Source organism: Saccopteryx bilineata, chromosome 3, assembly GCF_036850765.1.
Source record: "Saccopteryx bilineata isolate mSacBil1 chromosome 3, mSacBil1_pri_phased_curated, whole genome shotgun sequence".
Lineage (NCBI taxonomy): Eukaryota > Metazoa > Chordata > Mammalia > Chiroptera > Emballonuridae > Saccopteryx > Saccopteryx bilineata.
The window spans coordinates 289,362,729-289,382,518 of NC_089492.1; the positions used below are offsets into that span (position 1 = coordinate 289,362,729).

General features: G+C 52.0%; 1 protein-coding gene across 1 annotated transcript in view; it reads left to right on the top strand.

Annotated features, from left to right (window-relative positions):
- DNAJC11 (DnaJ heat shock protein family (Hsp40) member C11) overlaps positions 1 to 19,790 on the top strand; it is a 55,537-nt gene that overhangs the window by 20,285 nt on the left and 15,462 nt on the right. Inside the window, exons 3-7 of the mRNA XM_066270571.1 lie at positions 2,921 to 2,994; positions 7,449 to 7,550; positions 16,673 to 16,801; positions 17,625 to 17,747; positions 18,668 to 18,741. Of these exons, the coding sequence (XP_066126668.1) occupies positions 2,921 to 2,994; positions 7,449 to 7,550; positions 16,673 to 16,801; positions 17,625 to 17,747; positions 18,668 to 18,741 (502 nt within the window). The remainder of the gene's footprint in view (positions 1 to 2,920; positions 2,995 to 7,448; positions 7,551 to 16,672; positions 16,802 to 17,624; positions 17,748 to 18,667; positions 18,742 to 19,790) is intronic.

Here is a 19,790-nt window from a genome sequence, read left to right on the forward strand (position 1 = left end):
ATTCTCAGCACCCAGGGCCAACTCACTCCAATCGAGTCATGGCTGCAGGAGGAAGAGAGAGAGAGAGAAGTGAGAGGGGGAGTGATGGAGAAGCCAATGGTCTCTTCTCCTGTGTGCCCTGACCAGGAATCAAACCTGGGACATCCACACGCCTGGCTGACGTTCCAGCACTGAGCCAACCTGCCAGGGCCCATTGTTAATAACTTAATGCAGGGGTCCCAAAACTACGGCCTGCGGGCCGCATGCAGCCCCCTGAGGCCATTTATCCAGCCCCCGCCACATTTCCGGAAGGGGCACCTCTTTCATTGGTGGTCAGTGAGAGGAGCACATTGACCATCTCATTAGCCAAAAGCAGGCCCATAGTTCCCATTGAAATACTGGTCAGTTTGTTGATTTAAATTTACTTGTTCTTTATTTTAAATATTGTATTTGTTTCCGTTTTGTTTTTTTACTTTAAAATAAGATATGTGCAGTGTGCATAGGGATTTGTTCGTAGTTTTTTTTATAGTCTGGCCCTCCAACGGTCTGAGGGACAGTGAACTGGCCCCCTATGTAAAAAGTTTGGGGACCCCTGACTTAATGCCACTGAAATGTATACTTAAAAATGATTAAAAGGGCCCTGGCCGGTTGGCTCAGCGGTAGAGCGTCGGCCTAGCGTGCGGAGGACCTGGGTTCGATTCCCGGTCAGGGCACACAGGAGAAGCGCCCATTTGCTTCTCCACCCCTCTGCCGCGCTTTCCTCTCTGTCTCTCTCTTCCCCTCCCGCAGCTAAGGCTCCATTGGAGCAAAGATGGCCCCGGCGCTGGGGATGGCTCTGTGGCCTCTGCCTCAGGCGCTAGAGTGGCTCTGGTCGCAACATGGCGACGCCCCAGAGGGGCAGAGCATCGCCCCCTGGTGGGCAGAGCGTCGCCCCATGGTGGGCGTGCCGGGTGGATCCCGGTCGGGCGCATGCCGGAGTCTGTCTGACTGTCTCTCCCCGTTTCCAGCTTCAGAAAAATGAAAAAAAAAAAAAAAAAAAGATTAAAAGGGTCAACTTTATGTCATGTATATTTTACTACAATTTTAAAGATACAAATTTTAAAAATATTAAATCATTCACTGACCAGCGGTTGCGCAGTGGATAGAGCATCAGACTGGGATGTGGAGGACCCAAGTTCGAGACCCCCGAGGTTGTCATCTTGAGCACGGGCTCATCTGGTTTGAGCAAGGCTCACCAGCTTGAGCCCAAGGTCACTGGCTCGAGCAAGGGATCACTGGGTCTGCTGTAGTGCCACACACTCCCCCCTCCCCCCCCCCCCCCGTCAAGGCACATAGGAGAAAGCCATCAATGAATAACTAAGGAACCGCAACAAAGAATTGATGTTTCTCATCTCCCTTCCTGTCTGTCCCTATCTGTCACTCTCTCTGACTTTCTCTGTCTCTGTCACACACACACAAAAATTTAAATCCTTCTTAGGATGTATACCAAGTAAAATAAGTTATTTATTCCAGAGCCATTTGGTGATTTGCTCCTTAATTAGACAGAAATGAGATCATGTGTTTCTTTGCAAAGTGAAAACTTCTCTTTGTAGACATAAAACATACGCTGTACTTCACTTAGTTTGTTTTATCAAAAAGTTAGATTTTAATGGCCAATGAGACTCAGACCATAGCCGATGATATATGTATAGTTAGTTTGTGTCTTTACCAGATTTAACTTGATTTAGGCCATTTCTGTGGTGGTCCTGACTACAAGCCTGGTTCTTCTATTGGATGCTGTTATCTAAATGGCTGTGCTCTGCCTGACCTGTGGTGGCGCAGTGGATAAAGCATTGACCTGGAATGCTGATATCACTGGTTCGAAACCCCAGGCTTGCCCAATCAAGGTGCATATGAGAAGCAACTACTATAGGTTGATACTTCCCTCTCCTCCCCTTACTTTCTCTCTTTAAAAAAAAAAGGGGGGGGCTGTTTATTCTCCTGTTGTCTAAATTACCTGCATAGCTGGTTATCTTGTTCTGGAGATCTGGAGAAGAGCCAACAGGAAAACCCTCCTGGGGCCTGTGAAAATGCTATAGCAGCAGGCGGGCCAGTGCTCAGCCAGGAGGGAGGCAGCCAGGAGCCACCGAACAGATATCCTTATTAAATCCCTGAGATTAACTCTAGAAGCTTGGCACCCTGTTTCCCAGTGCTCAGCATTTCCTTCTTCCCCGTTAGATCTGAATACGGATAGACTCGTTTCCATCGTTTTTTAATTAGGCCTAAAAATATATGGGGGCTCTCAGGGGAGCAAGATGCAAAGGTCTGGGACAGGAATTGGCAGAGTGGAGGAGGGAGCTAATGACCGTCAGCATTACTGACGTTTGGATTTGATTTGAATCTCCATCCAATAGCTCTCAGCCTCCCAAAAGATCTTTTTCTGATGGACTTTAGGTGTTGTGGCCAGCATCAGAGTGATAGGTGTTTGTGTCTTTTAAAATGATTTACAAATTAAGAAGAGAGGCGTAAAGAAAAAACACAGGCTGTCTTAGGAGTTTGTGAGACTCTACCAAGTAAAGAATAAACCAGATTTTTCTAGTATCTGCCTGTCCTTAATTTTACATTACCCTTCTTTAGAAATGTGAATTAACTTGTTCAAACCAAGGTACCTTATAGACCATGGTAGAAACTTAGCAATTTCTTTTCAAAACAATTGTCCTTTGGCAATACAGGCTGAGCCTCGCTGTTCAGAGGGGCTCAGACAGGGGAATTTGACACTTCTCGCTTGTGGCCGCCTTGCAGCACGCCCTGGCCCAAGTAGCAGTGAGGAGGAAAGGGCACAGGGAATGAGGAGGGTCTCCGGCAGATCATGCCGGACAGGACTGGACCTGACTGGGACACAGTTTTCGGGACCAGAAGGTGAATTTTGTGCTTTGTCAACATGTGCGATCTTTGTTTGCAGTGCTCAGTGACCCCCAGACACGGGCCATCTATGATATATATGGGAAGAGAGGACTGGACATGGAAGGATGGGAGGTAAGGTGAGAGCGTCTGTCTGCTGTCCCAGAACGGTCCTCGAACGTCTGCAAACAACCACCTCGCACCTGCAGCCTGTGGGGGCATTGGTGAGAGTATGTGAAGACAGTAGTGTCCCCTCCTTGCCTCGTCTTGTGGTTTAAGAGGTGGAGGTCTGGGCTCGGGCAAGTCACTCATCTGACGTGTCCTCCGTTTCCTAAGCTGTTGGGGGAAATGTAAGAGGGAAGATAGACCGGACCACTGGACCGAGGATTAGCAGGCCGGCGGGGGTCTGCAAGAGGCAGTTCTGTCTGCCCACAATTCCTCCCTCCCCCCGTGAGTCTGTGCTTCTCCCCACCGTGCTTGTGAGTGTGGCTGCATCCAGGAACTGTTCTGTTGAGAACTACTGAATGGAATTGTTTCAACCTTCCAGCTCTCTGGGCTGTAATGTTAGAATGTTGTCACACGTGGTGAGGAAACAGTGCGTAGCAAGTACCTGCAGAACAGGTTGCCCTGGGCCGCCACGTTCTGTGAGGACAGACAGTCCTAACGTTCAGAAGCTTCTGTTCTCTTGGATTCTGTCCTGATGTTTGGGCTGTGAGTGAGTTACTTGGCTGCTTTGTACTTCCATGTGATCATCTGAAAAATGAAGATGAAAATTAGCTGTAAAACTCCAAGTTGCTGAAAGCCACATGTAGGGTGTCCAAGAATTTTTGGGCAACTGTCAACATTAAATTGACTGTCGTTGAGTTATTTTGTCGTCATACAAGATTTCCCTTGAAGTTCTTTCGGTATTTAATCTCAAACCTGTGTGCCTGTCTCTTCTAATTCAAGCATGGAGACCTCTGAAGGCCTTCAGCTAAGAAGACAGGTGAAACACGGACCTTTGCCCTGTCCACTGCTGTTTCATGCTGATGCCCTGTGGGCCACATTCATAGCTATGGTTTGGCTGCCCACTTGATAAAAATTGTAATTGCTGACATTTAAAACTTAGGAGGTTCTGCATAAAATCCCATTTTCTGTCTTCACTTTAAAAATCAGAAGATGTAGTAACATTGTAACTGAATTCCCCTTGTCCCCTGAGACGACAGTCGACTAAATCAGAGGCACCTCTGCCCTTTCGTCTGGCCTGTGTTGCCCAGCTCGCTCCCTGTGGCCCTATGTGGCCCTTGCCCATGCACGTGCCCCACCTGGCTCTGGTGGGTCTTGGGCTTCCTAGAAATAGCCGAGCTTCATGTCGCGTGAGCGCCTCCTAGTTTAGTGGGGAGTCTAATAGCTTAGCGTTTTTCTTCCAAAAAGAAAATGGAATCCTGTCACATGTACTGAACCTCTGCTGGCACTTTATACACCACTGTCAAGTGTCCCCCTGTCCTTGCAGACACAGGCTGGTTGTCATTGCCCGTCAGGGCCACTGGAAAGTCAAGGCCCATCGTACATGCCCACATCGGGGTCTGGGCATGTCCATGACAGCACCGTCCTTGCCAGTGCGTGACATCTTCCTGGCAAAAAACCGCATGCATTCCTTTTGCCAAACCAGACTATCTCCCCATTAGAAACAAAGCAAATCCACATACACAGTAGTGATTGCAGCCGCAGGTAGGCAGTCACAGATGGCGACTGCATAAGTGTCCATATTTGTATTTCTCAGTAAACTACTACAAGCAAAGCCAGTTCTCACGGTCGAATTGCACGGAAACTGAACCTTCATTGAGGGGGACATGCCTTAGGGAAGACTATGAACTTAGAGGCTCTCCGGGATATATATAATACTTGGAGAGGCAGAGGGGAGAGCCACGCCTGTTATCGCACGGTGGACGGAGGCCCTCACTGCACCCACATGTGTCCTCTGGGACTAGTGTCCTCCTTCCTTTGGGGCCTCCCGCTGGCGGCCTATTTAGTGGGGTTCTCCGCTCCCTCCCCGTTTACCAGCCTGTCCGTCTGCATGCACGGGCAGAGGACACTGTCACCCCAGGGCTGGAGATGCCAGGGCCCCGCACAGGTGCAGCAGTCACCCCGTCCATCCCAGCAGCGGGCTTGCCCCCTCTCTGTTGGTGGACGCTGCAGCTGAAATGGAGCTTTATTAGATTGCGTATTGACCCTGTTTTCAGTCTCTCTTTTTTTTCTTTTTTTAGCCTTCAGGAGACTGTCATTCTCTGGCAGGGTTCCACACTCACTAGATTCAAACTTTCCCACCTTGTGAAACCGGCCATGTTAGTGCGCGAGGCTGGTCTGTGGTGTTTGTGCCGATCCCCATGCTGAAAGGGAACCCGGTCTCTTCTGCAGAGTAGTGGGAACCCAGCTCTGAGCTGGGGATGCTCTGACAGGGTCGGCTCTGGTGATGGCTGGCGGGTGCGGTGGGAGCCATAGCACTCAGGTAGCATGCTCACCTGATAGACTGTGGGCAGAGGGGCATCCCAGCCCAGAACCCCCATAGGCCACGTTGTCTGCAGCCCTTTGCCCATACTTGGTTTTCCTTGTGACTCTGACACTGGTCTGACAGTCTGAGAAAGCCAGCCTGCAGTAAGAGCTGTCCTGTACTCAAGATCACGAAAACAAAGGACTTAGACACTCTCGCAGATTGGAGGACACTAGGAGACACGATAACTGAACACTGTCCTGGGTCCTAGATGGGATTCGAGAACTGAAGGGAAGATCGTGGAAAAACTAGTAAAATCCAGAAAGCTCGGGTGTGGCTGTTGGTAAATGTGCGGATGTTGGTCTCTTAGGTTTGACGACTTCACAGCGCCCGGGGTTATATGGGATGGGGATGGGAAGCGAGGGGCAGCCTCCCAACTTCCTGTGCTGTCTCTGCAGCTGTTCTAAGTTCTCAGTGGTTTTGTGAATTTATATAGAAGCTGACTGGCTAGAACAGAATTTCCAAATCAGACAATACCTTGGGCATTATGTAGCGTGATCCCCTCACTTAGAGCAGAGAGAGCTGTAGTCGTCCGGAGTCACAGGAATACCAGGGAGCCTGGCTCTCATCCTGCTTCAAGCATGCCACCTTGCTTTCAGAGACCACTGTTGTGCTCCTCAACAAGGGCAGTCTGTCCCCCTGGCCCACACAGGGATGGCTGGTGACCCGGCAGGGTGGACAGTGCAGGTGTGCAGATTCACAGGCTGCGTTTGGTACACTGTTGATGAACAACATTGAACGTTTCCGACGTTTATCACCTGTAACAGTGTAAGGCACTGTGTGCCTAGGTGCTTGTTTCTGAGAGTGACTGAGACGGAGCAGCAGCGATGTGCCCAGGCTCAGCCTCCTGTTCTCGTCGGGATGCTCTGGGTAAGGGAGGGTGCAGGTCACAGAGGAGCCTGCCCCCCACACGTTCCTCTTGCGCTGGACAGGCCGCACTTTAACTTTACTTTTCGCTTTGATTATGCACCGATTATTTACAAAACTTTATGTAAAATACAACTAGAAATGAGTGACTTGACACCTTCATGGTATTTGCCTCTTTAACTTATCATGGACTATGGCAGAGAGAAAGTCTTTAGCTATTAGAAGTCTTGTTACTGGCTAATCAAACTTTGTCTAATCAGCATTCTTAACACTAGTGTCCTCCTGACTAGAACATTCAGGATGCAACCTTTCAAGCAGGGAGAACAGCCTGGCCACTGTGGGCCCACGCACGGCGCACTTCCCGTCCAGGCCCTCCTTGTCCTTAGTGGTGAGTCCCAGGTCACCACTGATGGCATCCCGATACATTGTGGTTCCACAGTCTCAGGTCCACCGAATTGCAGCTTAAGGGCCATGAGCAATATTTAAAGGATTCTGAATCCTCTTCTTGGTCTTTGTTGATCTTCAAGGTAAAATGGAATGGTTGACCGTCTCCCTGGAGCTCTTTATTTTTATGTTCTGTTGACAAAGGGAGAGGCCGACAGAGCGAGAGATAAAGCAAACTTTGCGAAACTGGATCTTGCTTTCTGTCCAAGCTGGGCAACTGGGGAGGAGAGCATACTGTGTGCAGCCACGCATTCCCGCGCTGCGGGTGCAAGCGGGCAGAGCGAGAGTGCCGTCTCAGCTGAGTGGCTCAGGGTGTTCGCTGAGATCACAGCGCAGTAGTGGCTCTCAGGCCGGTGAGGGCTTTCCTTTTGTTCCTGGACAGTTGGAATAGTGTTTTTCACTTAGAAATTTAAACTGTGAGACCTGAGGTGATGTTTTCTCTGTAAGATTCCTGCGGCCTCAGAGACAGGCTACTAAAATGAGGGAAACAGAGCTTAGGTTTCTCTGAAGACGCTGACCTTGGGGGCGGCCAGGGCGCAGGGCTGAGAGGCTGTGAGAGGTGAACCACGCCTCGGCCACCCAGGGCCTGGGGGGCTCCGCTGTCCACACTCGCCTGGTCTCACTGACATCTCCCAGAGTCCCAGGCCACGTGTGTACACCACGTTAAGGACGTCAGCTCTGTGTGGGATTTCCTCACCTCCCACCTCCTGGGTCTTTAACTGCGTTCTCCCCTCCGTTCTGCCCGCAGGTTGTGGAAAGGAGGAGAACTCCTGCGGAAATCCGGGAGGAGTTTGAGCGGCTGCAGAGAGAGCGGGAGGAGAGGCGGCTGCAGCAGCGAACCAACCCCAAGGTGAGCCGCAGCCTGCCCGTGGGGGCGGGGCTGCAGCGGGGCGGGGTTAGAACAGGGGCGGGGCTGCCATCTGGGGGGGGGCGGGTCAGAGTCGACAGGTGCTGCTGGCCTAAAAAGTGGTGGCATGCAGAAATGAACCACGTGAAGGGAAGACAAAACCGGTCAGGCAGTTTCCCAGAAGCCAGGGAGAGTCCCAAGCAACCAGGGAGAGTCCCCAAGCAGAAACGCAGGCTCACTTTCAGACGTTTTCTCGGGTCCTCCTGCCCAAAGCCTTGCTTGTGGAAATCAGTGAGACAACCGTGTCAGGAAGGGACAGCGCAGAGCACACACGGAGGCACCAGGACGCCTGGCACCGGGCAGGGTATGGGGAACCGGGTGAGGCAGAGGTGTAGGGCATTGCAAACTGCTTTCAGCAAGGGGCCTGTGCTCCTTGTCCCAGTGGTGCCATAAACACTGTCACCAGGCAGTGATGAGGTGACCCTCTTGGACTCGAACTCAATCAAGTCCCTGGTGTAGTTCAAGTCATGTAATCAGTGACCCTCCTGGGTCCAGGAGTTACTTTTCAGTCTTGCATGTGAATCCATCTCCTTTGGTTTATAGGGGATGTGAGTTGCCCTGAGTGCATGCTCCATCCCTGTAGCAAGAAGGGTGTCCAGGCAGCCTGAGGTGCCAGTTGTCCTGGGTGGCTAGTTGAACGTGGTCTGGTGTTCCTGATCCGCCATGTTTGATCAAGGACTCTGCAGCTGGGCTCGGTTGGTATGGCCAGGCTGGCCTGGCAGGCAGCCTGGAAATCTAAAGGAAGAGCAGATGCACAAAAATACAGACTTCTGATCCAGTACATTCTAGAAAGTGGAAGACCCTGCTGCATTTAATGGACTGGACATTTAGAATCCCCGACTATTCGAATCCTACATTTTTCTTTTTAAGTGAGAGGAGGGGAAATAATGAGATAGACTCACACATGCACCTCGACCGAGATCCACCAAGCAACCCCCGTTGGGGCTGATGCCCAAATCAGCTGAGCTGTTTTTAGCACCTGAGGCTGATGCACTTGGACCAACTGAGCTATCCTCAGTGCCTGAGGCTGATATTCGAACCATTCGAGTCACTGGCTGCAGACTGGAGAGAGGGAGGAAGAGAGAAGCAGATGGTTGCTTCTCTTGTGTGCTCTGACTGGGAATCCAACCTGGGACGGTTGCATGCTGGGTTGATGCTCTATGCACTGAACCAACCAGCTAGGACCCAAATCCTGCATTTCAGAGTGTACTTATAGGTGGCAACCCTCTCCTTCCCACCCACCCTCCCCTTCAACAGACGAAGCTGCAGCAGTGCGCTTCTGGTCAGAGGGAGGTAGAGAGCCTTTCACTGGTGGAACCAGCTTGGGGTGTGAAGAAATTGGGGCAGTTGAGACTCCCCCAGAGTTCCCTCTTGGCTCTTGGAGCTGGTGCTGGGGAAGGGCTGGTTTGAAAGGTCAGCATCGGCAGCTGCAGGTGGGGACAGAGGAGATGGGAGGGAGCCTGGCTGGAGCAGCTGTGGCCGTGGGGTCCTCGCTCTTCCGGGTGGAATCCTGCTGCACTTGGAGCAGGGACGAGGGTAGGACGTCACAGTAGCCTGAGCCTGTGTCCTGTGATAGAGTCGGCCATCTGGGTACACAGGGAGTGCTCATGGGGATTCTGTGGAAATGTGTCTCCGGGCCACGTTCTGGGCAACGAGGGAATGCAGCTATGACCATTCCACACAGCGTGCAAGATACTGTAAAAGCCCAGTGCTTTATACTTCACAAACTGCTTCCAGAGAAATAAGGTACTTCCCAGCCAGGACTGTGTGATGATAACCAGATGTTGGCTCTGCGGTGTATTGAGGAGAGGTTTTGTACTGGGCCTTTTGTTCCACTTCTGAGGGTTTTGATTTTCAAGATGAGCGGAAAGGTTGAGAACATTCTTATCCTGAGAAGAAAGGGTGACCCCTCTCCATCGGGAGAAGGACCCTTTTGATGACCATCGGGTTCAGCACTACCTATCCCCCACAGACCGCCAGAAAGAATCACAGCCTGTGGGGTCTGGCAGAGGAGACGACATTTGTGGTACTCCCTGCCATCTGAAACCAGGATGGAGATTTCTCTCCATCTGCATCAACGAGAGACGGTTGGCAGGAATTCTCAGTAGGGATGTATGTGCCAAGAACACGCAGACGTCAAGTGGGGGAAACCATAGGTTAGAAATTCTGACCCTGGATCAGTGACACATGACACAGAGCAAACCATCTGACCAATATGTAGTGTTTTTTTTATTTGTTTTTTGTTTTTGAGACAGAGAGAGGGACATATAGGGACAGACAGGAAGAGAGAGAGATGAGAAGCATCAATTCTTCATTGCAGCTCCTTAGTTGTTCACTGATTGCCTTGACCGGGGGAGCTACAGCAGACTGAGTAACCCCTTGCTCAAGCCAGTGACCTTGGGTCCAAGCTGGTAAGCTTTGCTCAAACCAGATGAGCCTGTGCTCAAGCCAGCGACCTCAGGGTTTCGAATCTGGGTCCTCTGCGTCCCAGTCCGACGCTCTATCCACTGCACCACCGCCTGGTCAGGCTGATGAGTATTCTTCTTTATAAAATGAGGATCTCTGTCCTGACTACCACACCTAGTTGTTAATGGTTGAAAACAAATAGGAAGTAAATACTGAATTATTAGAGAAGGGCAAACCTGTTAAGTAATACTGAGTGATACTAGGCCCAGGTGAGGTTGAGAACTAAGTTTTGTTTTAGTGTCTCATTCAGCATTGCATGAGAAATACTTGGCTTGGTCAGGCAGTTCCTTGGCCTGCGGTGGCTGAGTTTGGTGAGGGTCTATCAGTTGGGATTCGCAAGTGGCCCTGTGACAATACAATCAGAGCCTCCTCTCGTGGCCGGCCACGTGTAAGTCTTGGTTTGTGTGAAATGAGCTTTGGCTAGCACTGTGGGCCCTAGAATGGATGAGGGTACCCCTCACCCCCGGCTCCAGTGTGGAACACACGCATGTGCACACAAGCATGCACACTCGCATGCTGGAGGCAGTGAGGTCGAGCATTCTACCAGGGGTCAAGCCCTGGATGGGGTTCAGGTCCTGTGCTCCAGTTCTGCACCCTGGGCCAGGCCACCTCTCCAGCCTTCGCTCAGTTCCTCCCTGTGTGACACAGGAGGTTTGCCACAAGACCCACTGCTTGGTGTTGAAAGACCCCAAGTCCCCAGAGTCCTTAGTTTACTTGCCTCTCATTTCTGTCTTTGCTGTGTGGGAATAAATTCCTCTATTTCCTGCTGGAAAGGGGTGCTAGGGTCACCAGGGCCATGCACACTGAGCTGTGCGGGGGAGTGAGCTGTGGCTGGGCAGATGGCACGGTTCCTCCACCCCCCAGGACTGTGCTCCTGGACTCTGATCAGACCTCCCCTCCAGTCTTTAAGATCTCTGTTGGCATAATCAATGTACATCTCTCGCTTTTTAGAGACCAAGGTCATAGAGCAGAATTGCTAGGTGCCATTGTCTTCATAGTGATAATTCCAGCTCCTTCTCTGGTGACACCCATGCACCTTACCTTGCGGTGGACAGCAGCTGCTCTGAGACTCTGCAGATGAGGACTTGGGCAGCGCTGCAGGATGCGGTTGCTGCCTTCCCCGTGAGCTCGTGCCCAGGCCCGGGGAGGCGGAGCATTTGGTTGAGGACTGTGGGGGGGCTTGATTGTCTCTCTCTGAGAATCTGGCCTGCTTCCTTTTTTTATTCTGTTCTGTAACAGTTTCGTGGAGATAGTTACAGGGTTTCCTGGGCCATCCCACTATCCTCTCTGTTCAAGAGGTTGACATATACTCCCTGCCAAGACCTCCTTTCTGATTTTGGAAAAGCTGTCTTGCCAGCATGGTCCCTGTAATAGCTTAAAAACACCACCCATATTTATCAATCAAAAATAATAATAATTGTTGGGGAAACAAATGTTTTTTAAGTTTGCTCGATTGTAGTGGGGTATAGTGAGTGTATAGTCTATGGAAGGCTGTAGGTACGGATTGCCTTCCTGCTTGGGAGGGGCCATTGTTTGCTGTTGTTTGCTGGAGAAGGGTTTTTTCCCAGAGCCTGTTTGGCTGGAGAGTGCAGAGAGAGAGAGAGAGAGCGCATGCGCGCGCTGAGGGGCTTCGGAGCCCTGAGTGAGAGGGAAACGGTCTTCCCTGCCTGCTTGCTCGTCTGCCGTTACGAGACTTTAGTGAACGAATGGCCCTTCGTCCTCTGGCTCCACAGTTCCTTTCCCGTCTGCCCGAATCCCATGGGAACCTGCATGACCACAGCCTGTGCCACCGGTGCTACAGTAATATATCAAGGAGGGCATATAATCATAACAGTGTTTTTAAATCCCAAAATATTTTTATAAAGATACATGAGTGCATTACTTGATTTTTTTTTTATTTTTTATTTTTGTATTTTTCTGAAGCTAGAAACGGGGAGAGACAGTCAGACAGACTCCCGCATGCGCCCCACCGGGATCCACCTGGCATGCCCACCAGGGGTGACGCTCTGCCCACCAGGGGGCGATGCTCTGCCCCTCCGGGCGTTGCTCTGTTGCTACCAGAGCCACTCTAGCGCCTGGGGCAGAGGCCAAGGAGCCATCCCCAGCGCCCGGGCCATCTTTGCTCCAGTGGAGCCTCGGCTGCGGGAGGGGAAGAGAGAGACAGAGAGGAAGGAGAGGGGGAAGGGTGGAGAAGCAGATGGGCGCTTCTCCTGTGTGCCCTGGCCAGGAATCGAACCCAAGACTTCTGCACGCCAGGCCGACGCTCTACCACTGAGCCAACCGGCCAGGGCCTACTTGATTTTTTTTTTTTGCTTTTTTTTTTTTGCTTTTTTTTTTTTTTTAGAGAGGAAAGAGACAGAGAGGGAGAGAGAGACAGAGAGAGAGAAGGGGGGGAGGAGCTGGAAGCATCAACTCCCATATGTGCCTTGACCAGGCAAGCCCAGGGTTTCGAACCGGTGACCTCAGCATTTCCAGGTCAACGCTTTATCCACTGCGCCACCACAGGTCAGGCCTATTTTTAAAGGAGTTTTTTAAGGGTTGGTTTTGGTTGCCATGGCTGACGGTTATAGCCATCGGGCTGAGCTGGTGGTTATGACTTCAGTCTGCTCTGGGAAATGGTTCTGATATCGTCCTAAACTGACCCGACGGGGCTGAACAGAAGAAGAGCTGTTTGTGCTAACGGCTGCTGTTGAAATGGAAGACGTCGGGAAACTGTGTAAGGACTGGGGGAGGGGGGGGGGTCAAACCTGGGCACCTGCTGCCACAGGAAGCAGAGTCTCTGGAGGGGACAGGAGCTGGCTGACCGGAGAAGACACCAAGAAAGCTGTCGTCCATGCTGAAGGGCTGTTCCATCCCATCCTGTCAGCATCATCACTGACACATGAGATGTCAGTGAAAGACATGGCAGGGGCCAGGGAGAATGGCTGGGACCAAATTGTTCTAAGAAACCCTGTTGGCCCTGTTCAGTTGGCTCAGTGGATAGAGCGTTGGCCTGGCATATGGACATCCCAGGTTCGATTCCCGGTCAGGGCACACAGGAGAAGCGACCATCTGCTTCTCTCCCCCCGCCCTCTCCCTTCTTTCCCTCTCCTCCTCCTGCAGCCAGTGACTCAGTTGGTTTGAGCATCGGCCCTGGGCACTGAGGATAGCTCTGTTGATCTGACCGGATCAGCTTCAGATGCTAAAAATAGCTCAGTACTCGAGCATCGGCACGAGGTGGGGATCCCTGGGTGGATCCCAGTTGAGGCGCATATGGGAATCTGCCTCACTATCTTTCCTCCTCTCACCAAAAAAAAAGAAACCCTATTAAGTTTGAGTGTGGTCTTCCACAATGCCGGGAAATGCCGGTTCTGGCTTTGATCTCAGAATGAGTCTGTGGAGCACGTCTCACGAGCCGTCCTGGGTTTGTCAGCTGTGATGAAGTGCACAAGATCCACATCACCTCTTTTTTTTTTTTTTTTTTTTTTTTTTTGTATTTTTCCGAAGCTGGAAACGGGGAGGCAGTCAGACAGACTCCCGCATGCGCCTGACTGGGATCCACCCAGCACGCCCACCAGGGGGCGACGCTCTGCCCACTAGGGGCATTGCTCTGTCCCAACCAGAGCCACTCCAGCGCCTGGGGCAGAGGCCCAGGAGCCATCCCCAGCGCCCAGGCAAACTTTGCTCCAGTGGAGCCTCGCTGCGGGAGGGGAAGAGAGAGACAGAGAGGAAGGAGAGGGGGAGGGGTCGAGAAGCAGATGGGCGCCACCCCTGTGTGCCCTGGCCGGGAATAGAACCCGGGACTTCCGCACGCCAGGCCAACGCTCCACACTGAGCCAACCGGCCAGGGCCCCACATCGCCTCTTAACGTAACTGCTTCTCGTGGAGTTTTCAGTTAGTAAATAGCTGCTGCCAGGACTGCTTCTGACAGCAGCATCCCACGTCATCCTCACGGCTAGATAAGGAGATCTAACCAGGCTGCGATGCGGGACAGAGCAGCCCTGGTGGGGAGGGGGGGACTGACTCCTCTCACAGAGGGGTGGCTAACACATCCTTTCAGCTTGGTGAAGTGCTTGTCCTGGGAGAGAGGCTCTGGCTGGGCATGCTCTGAATTCCTGAGCAGTGTCTGTCACATTGACGGGTGACCCTCTGGTCCCCGAGCACTAGAACGGAAGGGGTGAGTGACTGCCAAGTAGAAGGGGAGGCAGGAAGTGGCTGGCGGTCCTCCACTGATGCCCTGGGTTGAGATCAGCAAGGAGAGGGAACCGCAGGCAGTGACGTTGGCCCTTGTAAGGGACATGCGGTGTGGCGGGCTGCCGGGGTTCGTGGGACCTGCTAGACTCGCCCCCTCACTGACAGGTTTCCAGGAGTGTCGTCACTGCACATGAGGGACTGTGCTGAACTTGTCATCATGGTTCTTTTTATATCACAGTGCAGGGTTAGGTGACTTAGGACAAAGAGCACCAGCTGCTGCCACCTGCCGCCTGTTTTTGACCAACCCATGAGCTAAGAATGGTGGGGTTTTTTTTAACATTTTTAATGGTTTTTAAGACATCAAAGAGAGACGACTATTTTGTTACACCCACAAATAATATGAAACACAGATTTCCAGTTCCATAAACAAACTTTTATTATCTGTGGCGTTTTGCACCACACAGAGTTGAGTGGTGTCACCAGTGGTTGCCCACAAAGCCTAAAATCACATCTGGCCCTTAAAGAGAAGGTTTGACAGCCCTGCATTAGACAGGTAAGGTAAGATGTGCTTGTAGCAGGGGAAAAGTAAAAATGGTTTAAAGTTTCACGATATGGACCTGATAGCAGAGATTACTTAGAAATATATGCCTTTGGCCTGACCAGGCGGTGGCGCAGTAGAGAGCATCAACCTGGGATGCTGAAGACCCAGGTTTGAAACCCCAAGGTCACCGGCTGGTTTAGGGGCTCATCCGGCTTGAGCATGGGATCATAGATGTGACCCCATGGTTGTTGGCTTGAGCAAGAGGTCACTCGGTTTGCGGTAGCCCCCCCCCCATCACAGCACATGTAAGAAAGTAATCAATGAGCAACTAAGGTGCCACAACAAGGTATTGATACTTATCTTCTCTCTCTCTTCCTGTTTGTCTGTCCCTCTTTTTAACTTTCTGTCTCTGTCAAAAAAAAGAAAAGCAACTACTATTATGAGCTGATGCTTCCTGTTCCTACCGCCCCCACTCTCTCACCCCTAAGACTAATAAATAAAAATCTTAAAAATAAATAAATAATGGAAATCTGGGATTGTTGCTATGCCAACCTAAACAAGAGGGTTAAACTGATATCTGCCAAACCTCGCCCTGCATACACATCACCTGCTCCGAGTTCCTAGTCTGCCTTTCCCTCCCTCCGCTCCACCGGCCTTCTCCCTGCTTTGGATACCCACAGGCTCCTCCCCCACCCCTCACACATCGTCCATTCATATGTCCCCCTTCTCAGGGAGACACACCCTCCCCAGCCACTGCTGGGGTGATAGAACTGCTCTTTATCATGATTTCAGAGGTGCTTTCCCATGTGTAGACATCTGTGCAAATTTTTATTGGATCACACACTTCAAATGGGTGCAGTTTATATTATATGTAAATTAAATTTTAGTAAAGTTCTAAACAATGGTCTGCAGAGAATGTAATAATGTGACTGGTCATGGTTTTATATGTTAGATTAAGATACATACCCTTTTGAAAAGTCTTAAGAAAATAATAAACATTGATTTTTCTGAATAAGGAACGTTTTTATCAGCCGAAGTGTAACTTAGTATTTCTTGAGAATATGGTGGTCTGTTTCTCAAAACACAATTCTCTAGTTTCAGTGGGCGGGACAGTTTCTCGATCTGTTTGTTCATGATTTATTCTGTCTGCACTTCCTTTTTTTTTTTTTTTTTTCCTTTTACAGAGACAGAGAGTCAGAGGGATAGACAGAGACAGACAGACAGGAACGGAGAGATGAGAAGCATCAATCATTAGTTTTTCGTTGTGCGTTGCAACACCTTAGTTGTTCATTGATTGCTTTCTCATATGTGCCTTGACCATGGGGCTACAGCAGACCCAGTAACCCCTTGCTCGAGCTAGCGACCTTGCGCTCAAGCTGGCGACCTCGGGGTCTCGAACCTGGGTCTTCCGCATCCCGGTCCAACGCTCTATCCACTGCACCACCGCCTGGTCAGGCTGCACTTCTTTACTTGGAACATATTTTTATATTTTAAACGGTTTTAAGGTACTTTTGTGATATAAGAGTATTCAGAGGAAAATGTTTAACCCAAGTAGTTTCTAGGTTGTTTTATGTATTCCTGGGTTAGATCTGGAGACGGTATGTTTAGAGCCATGACATGGGTCCTGTTCGGTCTCTGAAAATTGAAATGTGGCCCTTACTTCTTTTCCTAACACTTGTCTTTGGCGTGTCCTTTGCCTGTAGGCATGACAGGTTTTCTGACTCAAAGTTGGGGTTGCTCTGCCGTTACTTGGCCTGAACGGTAACACTGATGATCTGGTGGTGTCCTGCCCGACCCAGCGGTCTGCCCCCAGCACTCAAACATAGTGTGCTGTCCCATTCCATGGAAACCTCCCCGGTGCTGACCACTTGTTTCTCTGCCTCAGGGGACCATCAGCGTGGGCATCGATGCCACTGACCTCTTTGATCGCTACGAGGAAGAGTACGAAGATGTGTCCGGAAGTGGCTTCCCACAGATTGAAATTAACAAGATGCACATATCCCAGTCCATCGAGGTACCACGGGTGCAGTAGGCAGGCTGATGGGCACGGGGCACCACACAGCTGGCGTGAGGGAGCCTGCTCGGGGATTTTCTCATCTGCTCAGGGTCATGAGGGGGATGCAGGAGCCAATGTAGAAGGAGAGCTCCAGTCCCGTGGCGAGGTGTTGGCCGCATGAGTCCCACGCGTGGGGCTGAGTATCCAGGGCTTCTGGGCCCTTCAATCAGGAAGTGCAGCTGGCCTGAGAAGCCAAGGTCATGGTGATCTTAGGAGAGATAGCAGACCTCATGAGTAATTCCGACAACCAGTCTTAGTGTGAAGGCACACTCGACTGTGCGGAGCACACACCATTCAGCTGAGGCCCGGGGACACTGAGATGCCATCTCTGTCCACTGTGGGATGTGGCCATGCGAGGCCATTCCATGAGGGTTACAGTGGGTCTCTGCCCCCTCATCTCTTCTCACTCACGTCTTCTCAAGCACCTCAGCCTACAACCTGAAGTCCCAACTGGTCAGTGTGGCCCCAGGGGGACACGGTGAAGTCACTACAGACTGGCACCATTGGCGCACTGAGAGCCAGCACATAGCCCTGTTGCTGCCCGTGGTTCTTGGAAATTTGCTCACTGAAGCCTTTACAAAGCATGGCCTCGGTGGCCACGTGCAGGTCGAGGGTGAAGCAGGGGAGAGGGGAGGCCATCCTGGTAACTGCTCCCCAGCACCCCTGCCTATGGGGTCGCCTGCACTGTTGGCCTCGTGCCCATGGTTTATTCATTAGGCTGCTGTCCTTGGCGCTTCCTGTGGCTCTGACTCATTTATTACCAGCATATGTCATTTCCTAGGCTCCCCTGACAGCTACAGACACAGCCATCCTCTCTGGAAGCCTCTCGACCCAGAACGGGAACGGAGGGGGTTCCATTAACTTCGCCCTCCGACGAGTCACCTCGGCGAAGGGGTGGGGAGAGGTAAGTTTCAGCTAGCAGACTGTGCTGTCCATCGCAGAGCCTTGTTTCTGACCATTTACCCTCTCAAAGCTGGCCCTCCAAATGACCCAGGTTGGCCCCATTGCTGTGTGACGGCATTGGGTGTCACCTCACAAGTTAACTCTCGCCAGGGAACATTGTGTCTAATATCTGAGAAGGAGTCCCTTCAGTCTGCTGACCAAAACTTCCCTGGAGATGAGATGCCCGCTTCCGGAAACCTCATCTCTGAACTCAGCATTTTTCTTTGCTCTAAGCAGACACCTGTGGGGTGTTCCGTTTTCCTCCACAATTCAGAAGGCAGAGCCTGTCTCGGCGCCCCGGTCCACTGGTCGGTCAGTGGTCATTTAACAGCCAATGCCTCTGAGCAAATTGAACTGCATCTAATTACCATTGAAGAGGTGCCTTGAAAGGCACCCAGACTAATAAATGAGGCGGCCAGGACTGGCAGGGTTGCTTGGACTGAGGGCGGAACTGCTGGTGGGTTCAGCGTCAGGCCCCTGAAAACCATCCCCAGTCTCCGGGGAGACCAGTGGTGGGTGAAGCCAGCAGAGTGAAAGCGCGGAGACGGCAGTGCAGGGGCGGGTGGGGTGGGGTAGACGCAGGCCAGGCTGCATGGGGAGAGGGAGCACGGAGCGGAGCCCCCTTCAGGCCTGAGCGTGGGAGGGGAGCAGTGTTTCCTTGGGGGAGGGGCTCCTTTCTAAGGCATGCCTTAATGGACCCCGCCTCCTCTGGGTGCGCAGATAGGAGCCTGTCGTCTGGCTGAGGTTAGGATGAGACGTAGGGCCCTGGCCAAGGCCCTGATGTGGCATCCAGGGAAGGCGTTGCTGCCTGCGCTGACCCGAGCCCGTGGGCGCTGCTGGGAGATAAACCCTCTAATGCTTTTCCTTTTCCTCTTGGAACAGTTAGAATTTGGAGCTGGGGACCTGCAGGGGCCTCTCTTTGGTCTGAAGCTGTTCCGTAACCTCACGCCAAGATGGTAAATATAAAGAGAAAAGTCCTCTTTGATAGTCTCTGTGGGTTTAGGAGTGGGATTGCCCGTCTGCCCTGCAGGGCCACTAGGGCAGGCCCTTGGGGCTGGCATGGATTCACGGAGGCTGGGCCCCAGCAGGGTTCACGGAGCACTGGTGGGGCCTGCTTCCGCTCGGTGGTCCACTGTCCTCTGGGGACCTGCCCTGCCAGCTCACTGTGGGCTCTGGGGACGCTGGAGACATAGGGACGTTGATCAGCAGTTTGACAAATGATTGAGCCTATGCACCATTTTTTTGTCCTCAAGAATATGTAAAGCTCTGAACGTGTTCCGTGAGCAGTGGGCAGCTTGAGACCTCCTGGTCTCAGGAGTGAGGTCCTAGAGCTTGAAGCCCTGCGGCAGGGCCGCCGCAGTCCTAGAGCTGTGTCCCCGTCCCGTCCCCCCCCCCCCCCCCCCCCCGTCCCTTCTAGAACAGCAAGGCTGTCCTCGTTCCCATTTGGAGGTAGCTGTGAGAGCTCAGGTCAGGGCTGAGTGGATGTGAACTGCAGCCTCCTTCCTCTGTGGGGTGGAGTGCAGCTCACAGGCCTGCGGGGGTAGGGAGCCCACTTCCCTTTAGGTGCATGGTGGGGGCCTGCCCTGTAAAGCAAGTCCGCAGCCCAACAGACTTACAGAGGGTCAGGGTGTGTCAGCTGGGAGGGGACCGCAGCTGGGGGCGGGGGCGCTCTCAGCTCCTCCCGCCTTGCCTCTGCCCTGGGGCTTGGATCAGTGTCTGCGAAGAAAGAGGACAAAGGAATTTACTGGGGTGACACTGGTTAACAAAATTATACAGGTTTCAGGTGCACAGTTCTCCAGCACGTCTTCCGTGTGCTGTATTGTGTGTCCACCTGCAGGATTTATACTTTCAATCAGAAGAACATCAGGTGGACAGTGCATTGTGTGAGTGTCTGCTTAGGACTTTCACCTCTAGTGCTGACTGAGTGCACATCCCTGCCCCCCAGACCACTGACTTGGGCCTTCTGGAGGAGGGCCTGGGAACCCCTCATGTGCACAAGCAGAGC